The sequence below is a fragment of the Diadema antillarum genome, unplaced genomic scaffold (genome assembly GCF_040938485.1).
Source record: "Diadema antillarum isolate AM-2024a unplaced genomic scaffold, OU_Dant_1.0 seq00001233_RagTag, whole genome shotgun sequence".
Lineage (NCBI taxonomy): Eukaryota > Metazoa > Echinodermata > Echinoidea > Diadematoida > Diadematidae > Diadema > Diadema antillarum.
In genome coordinates, this window is record NW_027272021.1 from 261,737 (window position 1) to 276,455 (window position 14,719).

Consider the following 14,719-nt stretch of genomic DNA (forward strand, 5'->3'; position numbering starts at 1 on the left):
ATCTAAAATCCTTTAAATTGCTTTATTAGATATTGATTTGTAAATTGACATGTATTAAAGATTATACAGCTTAATGTTTCTGTATCAAATTAGCATTATTTTCCTGATTTTGTTCACATTAACCATAATGAATTTAACCAGTTTCATCTCATCTTTCTCCAATTTAAGATGTGCAGAAAAATTCAGAGTTGCCAATTTAGTATTGGGGGCATGATGATTACCCCAGGACATGATGGGTCAATTCCAGCCAATATTTTGTGCTCTAATCACTGAAATAGATAAACAGGACTATAAATTCTTTTTATTAGTTACGTTGAGTAGAAAGGGGATGCAATCTGAAGAATTTAATCTTTCATTTTTTCCAGTAACATGCCAGCAAAATGAAAGGTATCAGCAAAATGAAAGGTATCACCAAATAGTTTGAATGTAAGCACACATTGATCCTGGCAACAATGTATTTATGTTGGACAGCAAACTACCCTATCTACACTTTGATATTTTTTTTTTTTTCTCTGAGGAGTCAGTTAAATATGAAAAGAAGTCGTGAACAGGTATTGTGCAATGTACCTTTAAATGGTATATGTATAGTTGATCGCAAGCTTATCAGTATATTATGTATACATGAGGATATTTAGCTTTAATGAAAGTGACAATTAGATGACGAGATATCTGGAATTACTGTCACATTATCTTGCACCCATTTGAGGGGAATATTTTCAGTAAAGGATGTACAAGCTTTTAAAAATTGTAACTAACAACTTACACCTGACATATGAATTTGAAATCCTTTTAATCTAAATTTCCTGTGTAAAATTGCACTTGTTTCACATGTCAAGCATTGTGTTTCTTAAAACTACATCTTTCGCACAATACCTATGCTCAATAATTATGTGGAAGTGCCATATTACTATCCTTTCTGGATGTTCTCTTTACTGGTTTAGATAGTGCTCACAAAACCAAGTCTCGTAGATTAATCACAATCCGCAGCAATGCACACACAAACACATTTTTACCCTAAAAAAAAAGATAAGGAGAGGGCATAAGATCTCGGCTATTGCTTGTCCGATTGCCACCAAATTTTGCACACACATAGCGTCTGACATGCTCTTCAAGAAGGTGTATTCAAATTATTAGAAAATAAAAATGACATTCCAATTAGAGTCACTAATTATGCAAATATGGTAGTTTTTGTGCGTTCTTTTATTTCTATTCATTTGTTTCAGATTTAAACCCATTCCATTTGATGTGTTAGGTTGTGCAGAATGTATAATGATTGCATTAGTATAACTGACTCTAGTGTAATCTACTTTGATAAGCTCTGATTGATATTCGTAACTTAGATTTCATACAATTTTAATTCAATTATTGATTGTTGTAGACACAATTTTTTAATCATCCTTATCAAGGAAAGTACATGTAATCAGAAAGGATTTAGATATTTGATAAACAGTGAAGAAACAAGGTATTTATCATCTTGAACATTAACAGTGTGGAACATAACCAGTGAGTCAGTCAGTCAGATCATCTTTTTTAAGCTCAAATGTGGAGTAGTCATGGAATTGTCTCATGAATTCTATCAAATTGGCTAACTAGTTTGGACTTATAGTGGGTAAAATCTCAATGGTTTCCTTTATTTCAGTGATATATTTTTATTTTGCTGTTTTACATGCAAAGGAAAATGTCTGTAATACTGTTACATATCTCCTGGTAGTAGCTGCATCAACAAAACAAATATTAGAAAAAAACTTAAAGATAAGCATCAAAACATGAACTTTCTCTGATGTTTCTTATCTTTTTCTTTTCACTTTTAATTTTACTCTCAAAGTTTAATATTACTGATGGTTTATTTAATTCATTTCTGTCATACTTAAACACACTTTAATGGAACAGAGCCTTCTTGCACTTTTTATAAGCAGTATATTGAGTTTTTCATTTTCGTGTAAAAGCCTTTTATACACACAAATAAAAAAAGAATAGTAAATATGACCTTAAAATGTAGCCTGACTTCACAAATCTGTGCAGGATTGGCATGAATGTAATACTAGAATATGGGTGAGACTCTGAAGAAATTGTTGTGAGTGGGTCATTGCAAGATCTTGCATTTCAAAGTAACCATGAAACTTGTGTCAGGATGGGGGCATCATGGTACCTCAGTCTTTTTAGACTCAATCCCCTTTAAATCTCATTACAGGAAGTTATTTGTTGATTTGACTCAAGTGGAATTTACAACTTATGATGCAAAGACCCTCAGTAATACATACTGTACACAGCTAGTGCCTTAGCTCAACACTTCTCAACCATTTTTAACCTGCGGCCAACTTTGGCTCCTATAAGTTTTTTGTTTGTTTGTTTGTTTGTTTGTTTGTTTGTTTTAGGCTCAGTTAGATAGAATACATTTTCTTTTTTCCGACATATGGCATCTGAGAGAGTTCTGGTTAGGAAGTGAGGCCTTAGCTGATGTATGGACAAATGATTATTGGATTAATGTGCATAGAACTAATTTGCTGCTTGCAACTTTGATATTTCTCAAATGTCACAATGTTGTATGTAGTGAGTTCTCTGGGGAAACGTTACTGGAAGCACTTTTGCTATACAGAGGCAAAATGTTTTGACATGAGAAAAAGTCATGCAGAAACTTCTATGAGAGCATTGTATAGTTATTTGAGTATAGTCCCACTCATGCAATTATTTTTCCAGAGGTATGGGAGAAGTGGGGCATTGTCAAACCAAAAAAAGAGATGTCTGGCCAGCCAAATAAACCGTAAATCCTGACTTCTTTGACAGTAGCAGGATATTTGCATACATTCTTTGGTTTCGTTGGTTACACAACTGACAGAAGTGTCTGTCAAATGTAAGAGTTCGCATGATCAGCTTTTAACTTCATTGACCTGTGTCATTATCTTTAATAATATACATGTAGTTTGCTGCAGTCATCTTGCAGGGTATAACCCTTTATAGCACCAGTGTGCTGATCCTGTAGTGCCAGAATCACATGGAGACTTACGTGTAAATGTAGTACACTTTATAGTACTCAATGGGTATTGATTATTATAGTCGTAATATTGGGGATGATGATAGTGATAACAAGAATAAAGGATATTCTTGGCAGTAACAATTATAATATTACTGTGCATCATTATTTTTATCATTGTTATTTCTGCCATTATTGTCGATGTCAATGGAATTGAAAGTTAATGTGCACCAAGTAATGCAGAATTATTATTTTTTTTATATCTACTATCTCATGAAAATATTAACCATCAAGCAAGAGCAAAGCTTATTAAGAATCAAAATTGAATGACAAAAACTAGAACTAACATGCAAGTGAATTATTTTGCTACAAGTCATACTTCATCTGCTTGTGATGGGAGAGGGTGTGATAAAGAAGGAAAACTGTGAACACCTGAAGAAGATGGACTGCTTATTTTATGCATCATCCTTAAAGCTGACACTGGTTCACTGTCCAATTACTGTATTAGATCCTCCAGCCAATCTGATGATGTTTGGCATGAAAACATTTCAATATTGCTCTGAAAATTGAATTAAACCATTACCATTGAGATTTTGAAATCTGTTGTCTATAACCAACAGTTTCAGCATTAAAGCAGTTGGTTGAGATATAAAGATATTCTTCTCCTGTTTGTTTCTGATTTTTTTTTCTTCAAATTCTATGCATGCACGGCACACAGTTTTGTTCCACAAAGATTAACAAATGTGAATATCTTATCAAGTGAGGGTTATATTTCCCATGCCTATACTACTTAGTAATCAAAGAAATAATTTCTTGATATTCCAGGTTATTCAGAACTTGTACTTGAATAAATTAATTAAAGGTTCTCCACTCCAGTTGCCTTATGTAAATTGCAGATTGCCGCTCTTATCCCATCATCATTCTTTGCTCTTGATTGACCTTCTCCTTCTCCTCTGTCAGAGTCTTCCTTCAAATTGTTTAATCAACCTTCTAGCCATTTTGGCTACTGATAGATGCTTACAGGGTTCTATCCCTGGCAACCCCTTTTTCTTCTTCTTTTTGCTACACAGTTTATAAACATAGTCCCTGATCAATACATGGAATATGTCAATACCATCATTTAGTTTTGACTGATGATATATTCAACCTAAGTGCCCTGAGTTACAAACTTTGTGTGTTGTTTATAACAACAAAAGGAAATGTGTATTTATGCCATAAGAGGTATTGTAAGTTTTTTTCTGATCATATACATCTTGTTTTTGTTTGTATGTTTGTTTGTTTGTTTGTTTGTTTTTTCGGGGGGGATGGGAGGTAGTGAAGAGTTGCTTTTGGGTGAAGGGTAAACTGATGGATCATACTCAGACAAGGTTTTCCTAATGTCTGCATTCTCCTTTTCTCCTGTGTCTTCCATCCACCAAGCAGCAGCAGGATCCAGATATCGTTGAGCCCACCCAGAACTTACCTCTTGATGTCGGCATCTCCTTCATCAACCGCATCATGAACTTGGTGGATGTTCTCGTCTTCGCTAGCAACCAGAACTTTGGTGAGCTGGAGGCAGAGAAGAGTGTGGCTCGGGGCGGAATCCTCAGGCAGTGCCTCAGGCTTAGTGAGTATTTTTATAGGGTTATGATTTAGCTCCCTCAGTAGCATGTCTGTCTCCAGGTCCAAGGGAACCCAGTTTGATTCCCGAGACTAGCTGAGCAATGTTGTGTGTGATCATACTGCCCTCTCTAGTAAGAGGTAAAACACTCTGTCCCTATGATATGCAAGACACATTTTGTGGAATATAATAACAAATATAATAATAATAATAATAGTGGCTACTTGTATAGCGCACAGGCCCACTTTTCAGTGCTCATGGCGCGTCAAAAATGAAAAAATATCATATATTTACATACATATACATATTCAAACATTTCAACAAAGAAGAAAATGATAAACAAAAACAAATATGTACCAAATAAAGACTACAACATATACCAATTAAAAATACAATATTGATCCAACATTAATGACATACAGCAATTAAAGTCCTCAGTATGAAAGGAACAGATAAGTTTTAAGTTTGGATTTAAATGACTCTGTAGATGACAATTCCCTTAACTGAAGAGGTAACTGATTCCACAATTTTGGTCCCATAACGGAAAAAGCACAATCACCATACCCATGTTCTACTCTGGGTGTTTGGAGTAAGAATGTATCTGATGATGAACGTAGCCTTCGTATCGGATTGTATTTTTGAACAGAATTACTTATGTATATGGGGGAAAAAGAATGAACTGAATGATGTACTAATAACAGAATCTTGAAAATAATCCTTTTTTCTACAGGCAACCAATGTAAGGAACAGAGAACTGGTGATATGGAATCAAACTTATTAGTAAAAGTTAACAATCGGGCAGCAGAATTTTGCAACCGTTGAAGTTTTGTGACATCTTTTTTTTTGAAGATTACACAACAATATAGTGAGAGCCTGAAACTCTCTATCTACTGGACACGTCTTGGCAATTTTCACAAATCACAATAAATGGAGTGACTTACAGTATGCACATTAGCCATCATGCTATATTCCTCTTTATCTTCCTGCCAGCCTGCTTCTGTGCCATCCGTAACGTACTGGAGTGTCGCTACAGGATGCACCCTTCACCTTCCTCTAGTACCGTAAGTCTGAATAAGCCTACCCCGGCTGAGCCTGGCACACCCACCGGCAGCATTCACACTCTCATCCAGGCCACGCAGCCTTCCCCTCGGGTGAGAACTAACACGCATCTACCCATCTGTATACCACTTACCCCTCACCCCCTCCCCCATTACCCCTTACCCTAGCTCCCCAACCCCCTTTACATGAACCTATTCTCGTCATGATTATGGAATTGAGGCAGATTTTGAGCAGGACTCACCATGTTTTACCAATACAATGGGTTAGTCCCATCTCCCCTCAGCAGTCACTGTTAAACCCCCATATGAAATCCTTTTCCATATGTGATGAATCTCTTCAAAACTCCCACCCTCTCAAACGTCCTAGGTTAAAACCCCAAGCATGTCTCCATCAATCTCATCCCATGTCTCAGTGATGCTGACTTGCAGCCCCTTACTATTTTGTTGTTGTCAACTCAATGTTACTGCTTTTGTATTGTTAGTGTTTTCTCCTTCTGTCTGTCTCTTTTGCTGTTCAGGTGGTATTCATCACATTGAGTCTTTTGTTCTTGTATGACATTCAGTGTTTTGATTTTGTTAGTCCATTATGTTAAGTCTTTTCCATCTCTATGCTGAGAGTCCTCTTACTAGTTTGTGTCCTGTGTTTAAATGTGACAATCAGTTTATTTCTCCTTGTTTGTTTGTTGTTGTTTTTTGTCTTTCTATGTCAATCTCGTTCCTTTTACCATCACTTTTTACACTTTCTCTGCTCGTACTGTAGACTGTAAATTGTGTTGGCATTGTGCTGACTGAAGCTTTCTCTTTCTTTTTGTATCAGTCTTCATTCTTTCTGCCTCAATCTGTCATGAGTGGTGTCTACCATTCCTCATACTGTCACTCCTCAACTTAATACCAATGTTTATATTGTGTTTGTCTGCTTTTGTTATGTTATTTGTCTTTTGTGACCATTTGTCATAATTACTTTGAGCTATGACTTCATTTTGTTATTATCTGAGTACCTGTAAATGTAATGAGAAAGTATACCCTTGATGAGGCTGATTTCCGAAACTGAACTGCATAGCCAAATTCTGAATTTAAGCCTGACCTTACATTTGATAGACTTCTTCATTAACTGGTTAATATCATTTGTCATGACACTCTAGGGGTTAGTGAATAAACTGCTGAGTTTTGTTTCCCAATATACCTCCCCTCTCATTCGGTGATCTATCAATGGTCATCAACCTTACCTTTTACTTAACCCAAGGACTGAACACACATTCATATAAAATGTGTAACAGTAAAATATGATTTTGATTTCAGTATGTTTACATTGTTGGCACAAGGGTGCTCCTCTAGAAGCAAGGAGCCAGCATGACTGGAAAAGCACACATGAGCATTTAAATTATATGCCAAGTATTAATCAATGGCAGATCAAGGCATTAACATTTAACTTGATCATCATAACATTTGTTGATGTTGTTAATCTGACAAAATAGTGCCCTAGCTTTCAAGTAGGCAAATGCAGCTGGTATATCTAACTCTGACCAGTTCCCTGTCACTTTTGGAACAGTACCATACAGACATTTGTAATTGATGCTAGTTACAATAGTTCTTTTTTTTATTCCCCCAGTAATAGCAAGTTAATTTCTTGCAGCTTATAGTTTTCTATGCTGCTACCATAATAACTTCATCTGTAGTCATTTGCAGCAACTGTAAATCTCTCAAATGATTTATTAGTCATGGCATTAGTCATGGCATTACTGCCCGTGGAAGATACTGATTTTGATTACAGTGTTTGCATATACTTATGGCATACACTGTGTATCTTCAGGATTCATTCATACTATCAGCAAGGAATTGTGCTTTTATTTGATAATGAAATAGCATCAAGGTTCTTGAGTTTTTTGCTTGAAATTGCTATTTTTAGAATCAAAATGATATAGCACTTTTTTGATGACAAAAGATATAGTTTTGTGTGTGGAGCATGTAGAATGCTGTTTCTTGCCTGCCACTTCCATTAGTGTTTTCAATAATTGAAATGAAACTCCAAGTTTAGGTGTGTAGATTTTGGCAGTGTAGCTTGAATTGTTAAATTCTCCTTATTTTCTTTAAAATGATATATAAGGAGATGGTATCATTTAAATTTGTGTTGCCAAAATTTTTTAGGTAAATAAATGATGGTATAATTTTAGGAATACACGTGTATATAATATTCCAATGTCATGCAGTCCAATTTTAGTATCTGTGATGTGTTGAGCAAATAACAGTAGAAGTAAAGAATATCCAGTAGTAGAAGTATTTATTATCATTTGAATTCCCCCTTTTTCCCCAGTAGCTAGAAACCATCCACTCATAGAGTCATACAGTCATTTATTCATGTTGTCCAGTCATTCATAAAACCTTTATTTTATTATTATTATTTTTTGATTGGTTGAAGTGCTCATGCAACCTATCATAAAACCTGGTTTTTGGTTGGTTGACATTACTCATGCAACCTCTCATATGATTGGTTATCATGTTCACCCCCCACAAACAGGCCATCAATAATGTCAGACTGCCTGGCTTTGTCAAGGTACAGTGCATGGTTTTCACGTCTTTGTTGGAACCCATTTGGTTGTATCTCTCCCAAGAGAAACTGTGTACATAAATCACTCACATCCATTTCACCAATATTCCACCCAATATAAAACTCATTTGTGTCAATTTCTGAATTTGTCTGTATAAGGACATGCTTTTCTGAACTCCTAATTGCAATTATTCTTTAGTTAGTCCATTTCCCCTCATTTGTATAGGAAAATCTTGTTTTAATAGCTTAAACTGGGCAATTTTCCAAACTTGTTTCTAGTTCTTATACGATATTAGATCTAGAGAAAATGAAAGACCAAAATTTACAGCCATCTCTTTCATCTGCAATATTTTTCCTTTCATGACTCATTGTCAGATTGCATGTTATAAAATCATCATGATTTCTCTTTACTGTTACTATCCATATATTAGATATGACCCTAGGAAAATTGAAATATAATTCAAATTAATTCTACTGCAACACGAGATGGAATATTGACCCCCTCCCCTTTAGAAAAAACTAATTAATTTGACATGAATGAATTAGAAACATCAAAAAAATAATACAAAACGTGAACCATATTGCTGATTATTCTATTAAAATGATTGCTCACTAGTTTTTCCTTGTTTGTTGTTGTTGTTGTTGTTGTTAATCACCTCTTTTGCAATGAATACTAGAAGTAAAGATCCTACAGGGTTTTAATGCAATTTACCCACAAAGCTATGTTGTGTAACTCACCAAACCAATCTGAAATGAAGGACTGTTATAGTCATCAAAGGTGGGAGACTCAAATAAACTTTTGTGAGACCATGTTATAAAAAACGTAAGAGTTAGAAATAATTTTGACGATAACGATCTTATTTGAATACTCAATCTGAGTCAAAATTTTGTAATATAATAATCTTTTTATAAGCTTATAGCTTCCACATTACAAGTTATTTGTCCTTTGAATGTCCCAGAAATTAATCTGATGCACACACCGAACCTTGTATCATGACCTCGAATGATCTGTCCCCTTAACCATGCCATGCCTTACATTATCATCATGCATGGATTCTATCACAATGATTTATCACAACTTTTCCTTTTCCTTTGATTTGATTTGATATTCATTTTTTATTTAGCATGGTGTGCCATTTTAAGTTTGTAGGTAATTAGTCGCAAATATATTCCTCTGAATGATACTTTAGATGCAATAGTGTTGCAGAAATACAGTATGACTGTAGAAGCTCATAATCACCTAGAAGTTAAGGGGAAAATGCTATTATTAATGGGAAAGTGACTGATGTGCATTGTGTGTTTATAGGAATGGTTTGCGATTGTTACATTTATCTGGTAAAGTGGATTAACTTGAGTGCTGTTTTACAGTATCCTTGAAGATTGATGTAACATGGGTTTGGTGGTGTCAGTGTGCTACAAAATGTGAAGTGATGGATACTGTAAACTTGTGTGTATTATTGGGATAAATCTGGCTATTGCCATTGAAATATTTACCAGATAATCTGTTCCATTTGTCTGTTACTGGCATTGATAGAAATAGTATCACTTAGCTGTTTGATTAGGATTAATGTGAAAGACTTGATTTGGGGTCAAGGACTGAGGATACAGTGTGGGATCTTCATTGTGGTTAAGTTCAGAATGAAATTCAAGTGCATTGTGAAAGGTTAGATATGAAGTAGACTGATGTCAATTGGCACAAACCTCCTTGGAGGTTAGCATGCCTGTTATCTTTACTCTTCAGTACTTTTTTTTTTTTTGTTTTGTTTTGTTTTGTTGTTGTTGTTTTGTTGTTTTTTTTTTGGGGGGGTGCAGTTTTCATGCTTTTGTGCAGATTTTCTGAATTTAAAGGGATGGTATAGTTTTGGTTAAGCTGGTCAGCTTCAAGTTTTAAATTTTTTGTGAGACAATGAGAAACCTCTTATGAAATATGAAAGAGCATCCAATTCTAATAAAAATTCAAAGTTTATTTGATGAAAATTGGTTTTGAAATGGCTGAGATATCCAAAACAAAGCAAACCTAATAACAGGTGGGACCGACCTTTTATTAGGATCGCATTGTTTTACTTTGTTTTTGGATATCTCAGCCATTTCAAAACCAATTTTCATCAAATGAACTTTGAATTCTTCTTAGAATTGTATGTGTTTTAATATTTCATGAGTGGTTTTGTAATTATGTTGCAAAAAGTAAAAAACTGAATCCCCATCTCAGCCAAAACTATACCATCCCTTTTAACTTGTTCCAGTGTTGGATAGGCAGTAAAATTCAGAATTGCCAATTAAATGAAAACATGAGATGGTGATTTCTTCAATAAGGTGACCCCAGGACATGTAGGGAGAAGGCTATCAGAGAGAGTTTTCCATTCTCAGATGTCTGTATGTTGTCTTAAGGCCATGAGTGAGATGTGGGGCATGTAGAGCTGGTGGTCCCGTGTGGGTGAGTGGAAAGACTGTGGTGGGGATGTGTGCTCAATTCTGCGACCAGTTACAATTTGCATTTTTTTATGTTTGCATGATGAAGAACAGTTGAATTCTCATTAGAAACAGCATGGAATGTGCATGTTTGTTATGTTTTGTCTTGCTGTTGCCTTTTAGCAAATATGGCTGCTGACTTGAGTCTTTTTACTTGTTTATATGATATTGATAAATGCTGGGGGGGGGGGGGGCTGTTGACAGAAGTAATTCACAAGACCCTGCATTGGTGTTATGCCCCCACTTTGTGGGGTGCTAGAAGCATCATGCATTTGGAGTTTGTCAGTCCATGCATTCGTCCCAGATCTGATTCCCACAAATTAACAGAATCTTTTTAGTTAATTTTCTTGATCTGTGGCCAAGGCATGCATTGTAGATAACATGCTGACTCACTGATAAGATTTGGCCTAAAGTCAAAGTTCACTGAACTTTGGCTAAAAATTTCACTTTTCTGCTCTTACTTTATCCAGGAATGTTCAGTAGTACTATGATTTGGTAGGAAGGATGGAAATGAAGAGAGAAAAGGTCAAGGTCGTGGGTCTCTATACCTTTTTCTGTGGTTGCTTTCTATACACAGAAGAGATAAAGAAGTAATTTCCAGCCATTTTTACTTTGGCTAAGAATGTTCATGTGTTGTTGAAGGTTTAAGAATGTTCAGTTGTAATTTAGTGTATTAGGAGGCATATAAATTCAGAGACGATTACCGTGCATGAGCATAACAGTGGTGATAGGTCAATGGTCAAATTTAAAGGTCACTGTGCTTTTGTTAAAGAATGTCACTTTCCAGCTCTTAAGTCAACTGGCTTTTGCCCAGCCATAACCTCAACTGGAAATATCCAATGGTAATATTATTTGGTATTATAAAGAAGGATGATATTGACGAAAAAAAAAAATTGTCACCTGAAGGTCAAAGGGCAACAAAATTGAGCTAAAATGTCATTTAGCAATCATAAGTTCCACTAGGAGAGTGCAGTAGGATAACTGCTGTTTGGTGTAATGTTCAGGAGTAGGTTGCAATATGTTTCCCTTGTGCAGAGAGGATGAAATGTCTATCCTTAAAGTCAGTGATTAAGATCAATAAACTTTATCAAAGTGTGTAGAAAGGTTCATATTTATGCCAGCACATAGTAACTGTGTAACAAAGCAGAGGCACCCTTCCCAATTGTGTGCTGTAGTTACATTGCTCTTGCTATGAAGAAGTATGGAATAATGCCTTAGGAATTCTGCTCCGTTTTGTGTACCATTGACAGCGGAAAACACACAATACAAAACAAAACAAAACTGCTTTTAATGATAAAAATACATTTTGATGATAAATTTACTCTCAACAATGAGTCAAGTGTTGTTTAACCCTAACAGCTAGTATAGATATTCGATCTTATGTAAATACTATTGACTTCATTACCAATGATACAGTAACTTGCAGGAAATAGCATAGCTACAAGTGTATGTGCCCACCTCATCATTATGGCACTGCATTACAAGGAATCCGACTACAGAATCAGTCTCAGTTTTTGATAAGTCAGGTTTTATTCACATTAGGTAATCAAGAAGATTCTCTCAACCTTTCTTCATACAAACAAGAGAAGATTTTATTCATGATGATATAAGTCATCATATTTTCATGTTTATACATGATGTCTTACTCGATATCTTCCATTCCCACTGCAAACAAGCATTAGTCTTTTTTAATAGTCTACATATTGAATTCAACAACTGATTATTTCCAAAATGTGTCCATGTCTATCTCTTTTTGTTTATCAATTTATATCTTTATTTGTCTCAGCCTGTCACTTTCTCATCTTTTCTCTGCCATCATCCTCTTTCTTACTCTTCGACTCCATTACCAACATTTTGCCCTTCACATTTTCTGTAAGAGAAGCATTTTCTGCTTTGCTCCACTTTTCATACTCAAAACTTTTACAAGATGCATCCACATGACAATGAAGCACTCTCTGACTCAACTTGTTTAGATTCTTGTGACATTATAGCTTGATGAGATTTCTGCTCATTTGACATCCCAGAGAAGGCAGTAGCAAAGTAGTTCACAAACTTCTGCTGCTATCATATCATTTAGCGTAAGTTGGTACAAAAATAGAACTAAGAACAACACTTCTCTTTATTCAGTTAAGTTATTTTCTTTTTAGGCTTTCAGGGAAATTTCATCCAAACCTTCCCTTTCACACCTTTATCTTGCCAGCAAGACCATTATCCCTATTTAATTATATCTGTCATTTTTTATGTCAATTTTTCACACACTATCTTTTATACTCTTTGTTTGTCCAACTGGAGAAACATTAAGGTACAACTCAAGCTATTTCTGAATTTTGAAAGATGCCATAAAAAGAAAAAAATAAAGAAAAACAATGTCATGCAATCTGTACCTTTCAGTCATGTTTGGTGAGGATAAACCTATTTCTAGCTTTCATGACTTTGATTGTGATGAGTTTCATACACATATAGATATTATACTGGTAATGACGAGTCAAACATCAACTGATCAACTTTCATCCTTGCATGCTTGGAAATGAGCCCTTCCCCTTTTCAGTACTAGAGCTTGTATGGGATTGAACTTGAAATATACATCATATTGTTATTGATGTGACTATTAGATTATTACCAGGTAGGTCCTTTGATGAATAGAAAATCCTATGCCATCTCATGTAAAAAGGTCTAATTTTAAGACTGAACAAAAATCTGCAGAAGATGTCTTCTATATAAATGAATGTACTCACAAGAGCAAAATAGCCTATATTAAAATGTATATAATTTCACTTTCATCTTGTTACCTTTGCATAATCCTGCTAGCTGCAGATGTAGAAAAAAAAATCATCTTTATTGATGGGTTTTTGCATTTGTGTACCTATATGTATGACTTGGAATGTCAGGACAGCTATATGACCACATGTCTGCACTTTGAACACAGTCAGACCGTTTACATATGTGGGGGGTCATGTAATTAACAAGGGATGAACTGGATGATGATCATTCCGCACATGATGATTTCTATTGTCTGCTTGTTATCATGGCAATGCACAGAATATTGTGGAGAACCTAGCCAGCCCAATGTCCCCTGTCCGTGACCTTGAACGACTCCTGCAGGACATGGATATTCACCGACTGAGGGCAGTTGTCTACCGAGATGTGGTAAGTCATCATATTCCTTTTTGAGTAGTTGATTTCTTCAGAGTAGCAAAGCTTTACTGGCCTTTCAGCCTTTTAGTGTGCAAAGCCCCTTTAGTTATCAAACATTTAGTAGACATGTGACTAATTAGGTATCCAGATATAGTTGTGACAAATGAAGACAAGGGATGTTGCAGGATGCCAGCTGGATACAGTAGTTGAAGCTTTTGACCCTTGATCTTCTTCAGCTTTATTGTCTGCTTGGCAGATGTGTATGTAGCTTAGGTTGTGTTGTGGCTCTCTGTCACTTGTATGAAGGCATATAACTTTAGATTCTCCCTGAAAACATAGACAACATGTCATGCATAGAGAAAGTAAAGCCCTCCCTGATTTTTGAATTATTTTTGCCTACTGAGATGCTTGTAACACACAAGTATCTTCCTGATTGGCTCTTTTGAATCTCACTTTTTTGATGTGTAAATGTAATGAAATTTTGTCTTTCTCTCAGTGTGTTATCCAATAATGTTTTGATGTGATGAGAGATGTATAAGTGATGACTTTCATCTACCTCTGTTTCCATGCCACCAAGGAGGAGAGCAAGCAGGCCCAGTTCCTGGCCCTGGCCATTGTCTACTTCATCTCAGTCCTCATGGTGGCCCGATACCGAGACATCCTGGACTCGGACAACTCACCAGCTCTCTCCAGACAGAATTCCATCCAGCGCTCACAGGTGTCGTCTGCCCAGGACATTGAGCAAGAGGTCAGACAGCCATTTTATTTTACACTCGCAATTCAATTGCCAAGTGTGAAGGCAATCTGGAATCTCTATAGACATGGTGGCAAATTGTCCAAGTATTTTGTCATTACCAGTGCCATTTAGGGTTGTATTTATGTTGTTGGTGGAAGCCCCCTCTCAATTTCTCCATATTTTCACCATTTCATTTGAAGGTGCT

General features: G+C 35.7%; 1 protein-coding gene across 10 annotated transcripts in view; it reads left to right on the forward strand.

Annotated features, from left to right (window-relative positions):
* Window positions 1-14,719, forward strand: part of LOC139745071 (neurobeachin-like) — a 444,680-nt gene that overhangs the window by 190,527 nt on the left and 239,434 nt on the right. For 9 of the 10 annotated variants that reach the window (XM_071655484.1, XM_071655489.1, XM_071655485.1 and 6 more), the window contains 5 exons: window positions 4,394-4,577; window positions 5,562-5,722; window positions 8,145-8,180; window positions 13,683-13,790; window positions 14,356-14,526. In XM_071655484.1, coding sequence (XP_071511585.1) covers window positions 4,394-4,577; window positions 5,562-5,722; window positions 8,145-8,180; window positions 13,683-13,790; window positions 14,356-14,526 — 660 coding nt within the window. The remainder of the gene's footprint in view (window positions 1-4,393; window positions 4,578-5,561; window positions 5,723-8,144; window positions 8,181-13,682; window positions 13,791-14,355; window positions 14,527-14,719) is intronic. The other variant, XM_071655487.1, reaches the window with a different exon arrangement.